This window comes from Rhea americana, unplaced genomic scaffold, assembly GCF_003343005.1.
Source record: "Rhea americana isolate MKP2758 unplaced genomic scaffold, rheAme1 scaffold_79, whole genome shotgun sequence".
NCBI lineage: Eukaryota > Metazoa > Chordata > Aves > Rheiformes > Rheidae > Rhea > Rhea americana.
The window spans coordinates 328,758-340,200 of record NW_028186967.1 but is presented as its reverse complement, the minus strand read 5'-3'; the positions used below and the strand labels follow the sequence as shown (position 1 = coordinate 340,200).

Sequence of the window (11,443 nt, the reverse complement as noted above, 5' to 3'; positions counted from 1 at the left end):
TTTTTTTTTTTTTTTTTTTAAATACTATTCTTGGTTTGAAACTTTAATTCTGGGCATACATTTGGTGCCCAGATGGTGCAGACTCGCACAGAAGCCCATCACGCTGTCAGGGCAGGCAGACACATATGTAAATATTTTGCCTTTTTCCCCTATAATATTTGGCTTTGTCTAATCTAATTGCTATCAAAGGCAGAATGTGAAGAATGCTTAAGAGAAGCAAACAATTAAGACCTCCAATGTTTGTACTGCACTGACTTTGGAAGATGTTAGCGGACTGGGATGTAACAATTTTGCCTGTTTTCCTTTTTTTTTTTTTTTCCCCCACACTGAATTGATGGGGTATGATCTAGTTCCTACTAAGTACTATTTTACAAGCTGAAGCAGAAACTTGTATTTCCAGAGGCATCAAAACATTTAATCCCTTGGAGCTGTAGGTATAGGGCTCTTGGCGCTGCCTTTTCAGTTCAGGTTGACAGTAAGTGTTCTCTACCTGCCTCTTGGTATATCACTTTCTCATTCTTATTTATATAGTTCATTGCTTCATTTAATTTATTCTATTGAGTGCATCTCTTAATGTATTTTTAATATATAAAAGCATTCCCAACATAGTTGCTTCTCTGGCCAGTGGTAGCTAGTACCAAACAGTGTGGCCAATCACATTAAGGATGCCTGCTTATTTATTAAAGACCTGATCCAAAGTACCTTAGTATTAATGGAAAAATGACTTTCATAAGCTTTGAATGTGATCCTGACTGCTTAGTGAGCATCTAACATGGCCAGTGTTAGTGAGGATGCTGGCAAAAGGGATGTAGGAAACCTTACTGTCTTTGCACCAATGGAAGAAAGGTAGCACTCCTCAGGTTTCTGATCAGGTGTAAAACTTTGCTAGCATGAGATTAGTGGAAAGCCTTTGTCTATGCCAAACTGATTCCTTTAAAGGACATTGACTACAGAGATGCCAGGAGATTGGAATTTTTAGGCAGAATTATTGCAGTGGAAGGAAAGTGACTATGAAAAGAGAATGTAATGAAGTGAACAGAAAAACAGAGTAGCAGCATGTGATGCCTTTTTCATAGGATGTAGATGAAGTCCTGCCTACAAGGCAAAAATGTTGCCAATTCTAGGCATTCATGTTGCAGGCTGAGGTGTTTTGTTCAGGGATGCCAAAAGAGCCTGCTATGAAAGTGTCTGGGTACCTTAGAGACATGCCATAACCTGTCATGCATGCTTCTGTTTAACTTGCTTCTCTGTGGCACGGCAGGAGGTCTAGAAAATGATTCTTTATAAATATAAATTGTGTCTGCTGTCCTGTGTTTTTCATTACTGAAGGAAAGATCAAAGATGTGTGTTCTGTGTACCTCCTGGAGTGTGGGCGCTGAGATGCATCACTACAGGGCAAAATAGGATGTGAATTTACCACTTCTGTGAGGTATATGCTGGTATGCATGCTGTTAGCTCATAGTCCAGGCAAGAAATGAAAGAAGGGGTGACTTACCATATGTATATCTTGTGGTAGCAGATACTTGGGCAGATATTGTGGAGCCTTTAATGTATCATAAGTTTGTATGAATTTACTGCACATGTAGTTTGTGTCTGTGGGTCATAGACAGCATTGACTGTCACAGTGGGTTGACAGAAGGGATTGTTTTGCTCTCAGCCTGTTTCTGGTTGTTAAACCTGTCTGGTTTAAAGTTGGGGAATACATTCTGCCTTGGTTTAATAGCACTTTCTCCTCTCTTGCTTTTTACCCTTCGCAGGAGCAATTGAGCGGTGCACGTACATCAAGTACCACTACTCCTCAGCGACCATTCCCAAGAACCTCACCTACAACATCACCAAGACAATCCGCCAGGATGAGTGGCATGCCTTGCGTAAGTGTTGCTGGCTTTCTTCTCCTTTGCCCTCACGTGCAGCCTAAGGGAAGTACCCACTAATAGGTGAGAACAGAGGCTTTGGTAGGCAGGCCGCTTACAGCCCTCTTATACCGTTAGTCTTTGTAGCAGATGGACTGATTTACTCTTAGGACCTATGCTTTGGTGCATTTTCACTATTGACTAGAAAGTCTGACAAGGCATGAGAACATGGTGGTGGGGAAGAAGCATTTATATGCACAGATCAGTTTTGAGTTAAATACAAAAACGAACAACAAAATCAATGCCCTATTTCTTAATTCAATAGAATTCGCTGTATTTGAGTGTATTCTCAAGCAGTTCACACTGCTGCTGAGATTCCTGCTTTCAACAGAATTCATTGGGGGCTTTTACTGTAGTGTGTTGTCCTGCCTGCGGCTCCGGAGTAAGAGTGGCATCACTCTCCTTTGAAGATCTAGAAAGAGATGCTGCCCCCTTTAAGGCACAGGGAAGTAGCTTAGCCCTTAGTGATAACTCTAGCTGGTGGTCACCAGCTAGTAGCATTTGCTGAAACAACAAGATCTGACAGGGATGGAGCTGGCTTGATATATGGCTGGCCTTTGAGCTTTTTTTCTCCTTGTGATCTTGGAGCTGGAAAAAGGTTTTCACTAGGAAAATGGAAGAGGTGAGATTTCACAAGGAAAGATGCCACTGCAAGTTCTGTTTGTTACTACACAGTCATGGGGACTGTCAGATGTTTTAAAGTCTTCTGTCTCCATATAAGCAATTAACAGCTCTTCAAAGTTGGCAGGAGTTGAGAGATGCTGATTCTGATGCAAAATCTTGAAAGGCAGTAGTGAGAAACTACTGCCCAAACTGTTCATGAGAAACAAGAAAGATCTGTTTCCAGGGCTTGTGGCACACATTCCACTCTTGCTTTGTGACTGTTGCTTTGAAGGGTCTTTTTAAGTTTGGGAGGAGAAGGTGTAATGATGTAGTTGGCATCCTGAATTGGTGAGATCTGGATTGAGACTTGGTCATTGGTGATTGTAGGCCTGCCTAGTCAAACCTGCTAAAGTATTAAGGAAGTTCTAGAGGATCTTACTAAAGCGAGAGAACTTTTTGATTATTATTTCTGAAATGTGCTTAAGGGTGTGTGGATAAATATTTGTCAGGTCAAAATTAAAGCATGTAAAAGGAATACTAAGCTTGCAGAAAGCTTATCTCCTGTTAGGATTCATAGGGCAGGAGAAAATCTTTGGCTTATTCTGTTGGTTGTATATCTGTGCTTTGGATCTTATCTTCCCCACTGCTATGAGCAATGTCAACTTTCCTGTACCCATCCTCTGGAAATCTTACTAATTAATGTAGGAATTATTGTCTTAAATTCATCTTTATCTCAGCAATGAGTCAGCTAAAGAGTTATTCTGAGGCTGGGTTTGTATTTTCTTACAACTTAATATGGCCTGGCATATTGGCAATTACATTTAGTCCCTTGGTGTGTGCATCCCTCCCTATAAGCGCCAAGTTTGTGGGAGAGTGTGGTGAAGCAGTGGCTGACGGGAGCCTTCAGCAGTGCATTCAGCAGTCTCTGAAGTGGCAGTCTAGACACACTGAGCTCATACATTTACATATCTGATTTGGTCTGAGGTGCTTTCAGGGTGAGGCTGTTTATTTCCTCCCTGGGGAAAGTACACTGGGCATGTGGGTGTGCATGCATATTTCTGACCCAGACTTTCTTGCTATCTCATGAGTCAGAGGAGTAGGTAGATGTAGATAGAAATGAAGTGTGAATCTGACTATCTCTATAAAGACAGAGAAGGAGACACAGTTTGCTGAAGTGCTCTTTTTTTATTATTGTTCTCCTAGAGCAGGTAGGTGCAGTGATAAGTGCCTGATATATATGGAGTTGGCCACTGGATGATCTGGGGGCTGCTGCATTTGAGAAAAAAATGAATCTGTATGGCTATTTCTGGTGTAGAGTTAAAGGTACTCATGGCTTGCTGTTTTCCTGTAAAACCTCTCAGCTCTGAAAGACGAGGATAATAGCAATCTTTTCAAATTAGTGTTTTGGTTGAAGATGATGTTCTCACTTTAGAAAGCCTTTGGAATAGAGTAGCCATGGGGTGGGATATGACTCTAAGTCCCTTCAAGACAGTCTCTATAATTTTAGTTTCTATCTTAACAGCAGGCATGTTTCTGTATTCTCAGACTAGTTTCATCCACTGCTAGTCTTGAGGCAGAACAGTGTTTCCAAGTCAACAAAGCTGTTGTTTTCCTCTCAACAATTTCCTGTTTAGGATTTCCCTTTCACCAAGCGTTACACAACACCATAAAGAGCCAGGCCCGGGCCTCCTGTCCTGCCATGGGGAATTTCCCAGATCTGTAGTGCGGGAAGGAAACCCCCTGTGTCTTGATGAAAATCTGACAAAATAGCATCTTGGCAAATTTCAGAAGGACAGGCAAGGTCCAACTGGAGTGTCCGGTCACACTACTGTAGAAAACACTTGAGGCTGCCCACGCTCTGAAACACTTACACTTCAGCTGAAGCCACTGCTGCCCTTTGACATCTCCTTATTGTAGTGGCAGTTGCTTTGCTTCCCTGGTGCAGGGAAGCAAACCGTGTGGGACAGGGAAGGCGCGTTACTGCCTCGCTGGTGATCTGGGAGGAGTAGAGGAGGGAGGACTCCAGCAGCATGCGCTTTTTCCAGACTGATAGGCAGGATGGATGCTCCAGCGTTTTCTTCCCAACTGCAGGAGTGGGTGAGGGGCAATTAATTTGAGGCTGAGGGACCCCCTGGCACCAGGCAGCTCAGGAAGGAGATGATCCTCTAGCTATGCAGTCGACTGTGCTTGAACAACCTAGGGGAGCGGCTGGACCCAAAGAAATGGTTGGAGCAGACTTGATCATTTTTGATTTTTATCTTTTTTCATTCTGTTTGACATTTTCAAGATGGACCTTTTGCTCCAAATTGATTGCCTATGGCAGTGAGAGCCAGAGAAATAAGACTTCACTTGCCTGCAATCACTTCCTCTCGACTATCTCCGGTTAAATAGAGATGGAGGGAAGGATGACTGTAGTATTGCTAGCTGCGCCCTGTCAGGAGATAAATGTTCATCTAATTAGATGAAATGAGTGGCTATATGAGCAGGGAGGGGAAGGGAAAGGAGAAGGGACAAAATGCTGTGTCCAACAACTTCTAGCACGAGTAACTGTCTCTTCATGGAAGATACCAGCATAATGATATGCGTGAGTCACTCTGAGTCTACTTACCCTGTCATGTTTCGGCCCCAGCCTTGTGCTCAGTAACCAGGTCCAGAGTTCTGACTTCTGAAAAACTTTGGCACATCGCTAATGTTTTTTTTAGAAACAGAAATATATATATATATTTAATAAAAAATTCTAAACAGCTATTTGCATGTGCTGTACCTGTAGGTTCACTGTCAGTGTGCCACAGGGTTTTGTTGGCAAAACATGAGGAAATCATCAGGGGGTTGATATGTGGAATATGGATCCAGCATTAGGAAGGGCAAGACATTTTCAGATGCTGGGGTGAGCACTCCAGTTAAATGCTTCTGCTGTAAGAAAATTTTCCCTAAAAAGGAAGTTATGTTAGATTTCTCTCTTTATACCAGACAATGGCTTCCTGCAGTTGGTGTTTTGTGGTAAAGTATGTGAAAGGCTGTGGTTGCTTCAAAAAGCCATGGTCTCACCAAAACAACACGGGAGGGTAGTCTGTTCAGTCTGGCCTCTTCCAGGTACTAGCTGTATTGCTCTTCAGGGCCACTTTGAGGAGCTGAACATTTAAAGCCTCCATTGTATCTAGCCTGCTGCTTTGCTCCTTGCAGCAAAACCCAACATCTTTTGGGTTTATGATGTTTTAAGCAGAAAATTTTTAGAATTTTTAGAAATGCAGGAGGGCCATTCCATTTGTTTACAAACAGGCTATTAGACACCCTAGGCTCTGTCTGCAGCTTTTGAGAATTAGCTGTTCTGTGAAGAATACCCACAGTATGGAATGTAGATACATAGGGGGATTTATAAGTGCACTGAAGCCAGCTATGTACATTTCATTGTCTTGCTGGGAGTGTTGGGGGTAGAAGCTTATTTGGGCAAGTAAAACAGTGAAGAGAAGGGAGGAAGATGAAAAGAGGGATTATGGAACTTTTTTTCAAAGCAAATTTAGCTTTTTTTCTGTTAACTTCTGTTGTTGAGACCTTATGTGTCCACATTCATTTTTATCATTGAACATATTTATATTTACTGTGGGACTTCTGTGCATCCATTCCTTGAAAAGCATTTTGACAAAAACAAATTTGCAGATACTACAGGACTCTGCTTTAGCCTGTTGCAGATGAAGAGCTGCCCTGAGCCTCAGGTTGGGCTGATGCCTGTGGGTCCCTCAGTAATCTACCTCCCTGATGCTTTTTTTGCAAGTAAAAGGGGAAAGAAGGCTTCTCTGGGATCTTCCCCTGTCCAAGAGAGGTGAAGAAAGTATTCTGGTGTTAAAAGCCTGGAAAGGAGCAAGATGCTGATATGTACTCTTGAAGGAGGAGGTCTTTTTTGCTTGTGGAGAACAAATCAACTGCCTCTTCCCTTTCTCCTCCTGCATTGGTAGCTGAAGCAGGACTCATGCTGCATGATGTTTAGAGCCTTTGCCTGCCAGAGCTCTGTGACTTGTGCTGTATCACATGGAAGTCTCCAGATCAGAAGAGATGAAAAATTCTTCCTCCCCAAAAACTTCTATTTTGCTGACTCACAAAGCCTATCACGCAGGTAGATATGTCTTTAAACCTTCTATTTTTCTTTCCTCCCTGTATATTACAAATCTGAATTTATTATTAAACTTGGACACAAAAGAGAATCTCCTTTTTGCATTTATTCTCCTCCACCTTGCCACTGCCATCTAGGCTTCTGTCCTCCTCGGTGATGGGTGTGGAGCTGCTTTGTGTCCAGGAACATGGAGTGTGTGTTGCATTTGGGCAAAAAGCGATTGGAATTGCTGTGGAAACTGATCTCTTTCTGTGCAGCTTGGATGGAAATTCAGTAGCCTGCTTTAAAGAAAACTGTTTTGCAAATAGGTAGCTGATGCTTCTTGATAAATGTTCAGAGTTTTCTGGATTTTGGAAACACTTCTTGTCTGACACTGTGCTATACTTCTTTTCCTGTCTCCTGCCTCCTGCTTTTCCTATGGAATCACAGGTTGTTGGCTTTGAATATAGAACATTGACATGGTGAGCTATATTGTCAAGAGCGGAGGAACCATGATGCTTTGATGTGTTGATTGGAATGATAATATTGTCTTGTCTATTGAAAATTACAATAATTTTGTGTTTGTGGTGCTCTGAAAGCAATTTGCATGGAAAATGAATTGCAAAATCAAGTAATAGCCCGGCAAACTCTGACAGGAAATGGAAGATTTGTACAAGATGTGGAAAGTGATAATGTTTTAATTTATATAGCATCTTTTATGCTGAAATCTCTATGGATTTTATCAGCCTTAATGGTCCAAACTTTGCAGTGCTCTTCGAGATTGAAGCATTTATTATCACTAGGCTGCTTCTTCATTTAGGCCTACAAAGCATTCAACTACCTGCTTATAACCACTAAAGCTACTGGGGGAATTGGTAGAAACTCCTTTTTGGAGTTCAGCTATGGTACTGATAGAAATGTTAGCAACCATTACTTTGGAGCTGGCAGAGTAATAATGTTTTCCTTTCTATTTTTACGGGTCTCCCAAGCCATCTCAGTTCATGGAACAAGATGCTGAGATTTGCACACAAGCTCAGATTGTAGCTTGACAATGCATTAGTAACACCAGTAGGCTCATGGGCTTGATGCTGTCTGCTTTTGTAAGTAACAATAAATATTTCATTCTTGTATCTGTGTTAATGCTGACCCAAGAGAATTTTTGCCTTTTTTCCCCTCTTCTGGGTACTACTGAAAGCAACGTTTGAAGTAGTCAGCATCCCACTTTCCTTACTCCTTCCTTCTACTGTCTCTCTCAATATTCCCTTGAGCCTCCTTCCATTCCTGTTTTCCTCTATAAGAAGAGCTGCTTCATTTTTAATTGGCTACCTTGACCCCCCAGATGGAGGTACACCCTGAAGTGTGACACTCTCCTGCTGATCAGTGCCATTTGGCTGACAATATGATGTCATCCCTTAGTGCATGGGTTATTAAAGCAGACGGAGCAGCCGTCCTGGAGGTTAGTCAGGCAGCAGGTGCTCACATGCCTGGAGGTCTAGCGTTGTTAGATCTCTGTAACATTCATTGTTCCCATAGCTAGTGACCAGGTGGTAGTGACAGATCTTCTCATTCCCTCCCCCCTGCATCTCTTCTGTAGGATTTTCTTCATATCCTGCTTATTTCAAGCTAAGTTGTATAAACAATTTTTGGCATCAAAATCTAAGACTTGTTTTGAAATCGGTAAAGGATTTTATTGCCTTCTGCTAGACTTCATCTTAGGATCTGTTGACATGGCAGTGACCTTAGTACCTACGCTAGTGAATAGCTTTCCCAGCTGCATGCTCTCTTTTCTTAGAGAAGTGGGGAAGAATGAAAGGAGGTCAGTAGACCTCCTAGTCTTAAGTTGAGAGGGATATTTGAGTGGGAAATACAGCCAGGATTTGGGAAGGAAGGAGACAAGAACAGGGGAGGCGATGAAACTGGATCTGATCTTGTGAGTTGGTGAGCTAGACAGACTATGATGATGAAACATTTGAGGAGTATGGACTGGGATGATGGACAGGAACAGGTTAGATGGGAAGGAGCACACATGGCCAACCTCTCTGCCACTGCCAATGAATATCTGAAGTGTGTGGGTAGAACTGGAGGTCTTATCCTGCTCCTTCAGCTGTATTCTGCCCCCATTTAATGATCTTTTCGATGTTTATTTTTTTTTATTGCTTTACTGTGTTGTTGCTGGCCTTTTTGCACAATATGCCACTCCCCATCCAAATAGAATTCTAACTTCCTCATGGGTTTTCTATGACATTTGTCATTGTGTTGAAACGATGCACAGATATTAAATATATTCATCTTCACAATATCCTTCTGAGGTGTGGCATAATTTCCATTTTAGGTCTGGGAATTGATATTCAGTGGGATTTTTGGTGTCCAATTTGAGATGACTATGATTTGGGTTTTACAGTACTTAGCATTAAATAGCCTTTTGCATGTTCAAAGAACAGCTCCCATTGACTTTCACAGCTGCTAAGTGCTGCATGCTTTGTAAATCATACTTCAGATGGTCACCCAACTCAAGCTGGACTCAGAAAATGAGGAAAACATGGTTATGGACTTCTGAAGAGATTTCTTAGAATTGGCCTATCATCACCAAAGACTTCCATGGTTAAATGTAGAGGAAAGCGCTTGTGTGAGAGGGAGGAGGAGCTGTGTGTCAGCTGGCTGTCAATCTCAGCTGCTACAGCTTTTAGCTAGTCTCAGCTGCTACACCTTTTGTGAGAGGGTTGCACAGGTTCTCACCTTTCACACCAACCTTCTCAAAAGAATCCATATTCTCACATCTAATTTTGTCATGCATGACTACAGCCTTCATAATCTTTTGATTTTTTTTGTTTACTTTTGTTTTTTGTTATATTTGAAGGCAGGATTGTATTCATCTTGGCTTGTCAAGCTTTTTAATTCTCTCATTGTGGGAAGAAAGAAGGCATGATTTTGTTTATAGTTGAACAGAGTCTTAGGGCATTTAGGGAGCTGTCTGAGGACCAGCCCTCCTCAACTCCCCCAGCCTTTCCTTTTTTTTTTTTTTGTAAGCATATTAGGTGTCTTTCCTGTTGTGGTGTGGAGATGTTGACAGATAAAACATACCATCACTAATCACTTCTAGTCATTCAGCCAGTTAAAGTATAGCTTTATTAATATGCATGCGATGTGCTCTCCCTTTTCCTTCTCCCTCTCTTGAGAGGGATGGAGGAGAGATGGGTGTTTTTCCTGTGTCTCTTGACTAATCAAGAATGATGCCTTGTGCATTCTTAGGGTGAGAACACAGGGAAGAACAAACAGGATGATCTGATAGGTCTTTTCTATCTCTGACTTCCATAATTTTTGATTTATATTCCAATTTAATGCCTAGTTTATGATTTATACCCTTGTTTGTTTATATCCCTGTCTGATGCCCCTCCCCACACTGTTAGCAAGATGAAAGCCATCCAGTTAAATATTTCAAGGTGATTACATGCTACATACCACACACGGGTTACTAATGAGAAGTACGTACTTCCTTGCTTCGGTGCAAGAAAGACCTAAGTGGAACATTTTGGGAATGAGATTATCGTGATTTGTTCAGAAAGCCATGCACCAGCCACAAGGGAACATCACAGCAGCCAGCATGAGATAGATGCCAACAAATGTTGACTCAAACAGCCTGGCTTTGACCCTAACAAAAGCTTCAGGCTGAAACATGTAGATGTGTTTTTATGTTGATAGCTACTAGGCAGCAGTTGCCATTTTAATTAATGTTTGGTAGTGATGCTTGTTATACATTGAAATACACAATAAACGCAAGCCTTGTGCACTGCGACATCTTCCTGCTTTGAAAAGGTCTAAAATGTGTGAATATTAATATGTGGAAAGTGTGATGCAGCTTTACATGCTTGGATTCTTCTTATAGTGTTAGCTGAGCCCTGATAATTTTCCTCATGTAACCGCTCTTACCTGGGAGCCACGTTGTCAGAGCTGAACATAGTTCTGGCCCAGGAAGACTGGATGAAACTGTGAGGGAACTGTCTTGGGGCCCATCCCAAGACTCCTTAATTGGCTGGGTGAATCACAGTTTAGCTGTTCAAATTATTCCCTGCCCACCTCTGGAACTGATTGTGCCGTTGGCAAGGGAATAGAAAATCAGGAATATGAATCAACTGTAGGTATCTCCTGTGGGACTTCAGAGTTCAGTATCTCAAATCTCATTTGACTGCCCTGGATGTAGGTTATTCTTAATGGAGCTTGAGCCTGTGTGTCCCTCTGCATCACTAGAATTATGACAGCTAATCTGAGTCTCTCTATCATCAGAATTGATGGATATCTTTATCATAAATGTGTAATCTTTATCATCTCTGCTTCCATCTACTTTGTCTCTGTCTAGGTTGCCCTTTGTGTTCCTGTTTATCTTCTTAATTTCCCAAACTTGATTCTCACCCAGATATTCTGAGAGAAAGGAATCAATGGAAGAATATCACTTACTGACATAAGAGGGACTTCTCTGCTATACATAACTAAGGCTGTAAATAATTCAATAGGGTCCCCATCTTCTCTTTCCTCCCATAAGGTTGGGTTTATTAAAATTTTATGGGAGGGGACAGGGAGGTGGCTGAATTACTGTTTTTTCATCTGATACAATCTTTAGCAATGCATTAGCTCTTTATTAGCTCTTCTTCACTCATCATCATAAGGATGTACTAAATCAATCTTCCATGTGGAATCTGTTCTGTATTAAGTTACATCATGCTCAAATATGCAATTGTACTACCATTTCTTAACTCTCTCAGCCAATTGTGTTGCCATGGCAGGGGGGAAATATCAACTGCCAATGCATTGTTTAATCTTTCCTGCAATATTGGGAGAAAGTGAG

The 11,443-nt window shown here is 41.7% G+C and overlaps 1 protein-coding gene across 1 annotated transcript in view; it reads left to right on the top strand.

Annotated features, from left to right (window-relative positions):
- Positions 1-11,443, top strand: part of TMEM178B (transmembrane protein 178B) — a 212,819-nt gene that overhangs the window by 59,150 nt on the left and 142,226 nt on the right. The window contains exon 2 of the mRNA XM_085322546.1: positions 1,758-1,871. Within this exon, the coding sequence (XP_085178672.1) occupies positions 1,758-1,871 (114 nt within the window). The remainder of the gene's footprint in view (positions 1-1,757; positions 1,872-11,443) is intronic.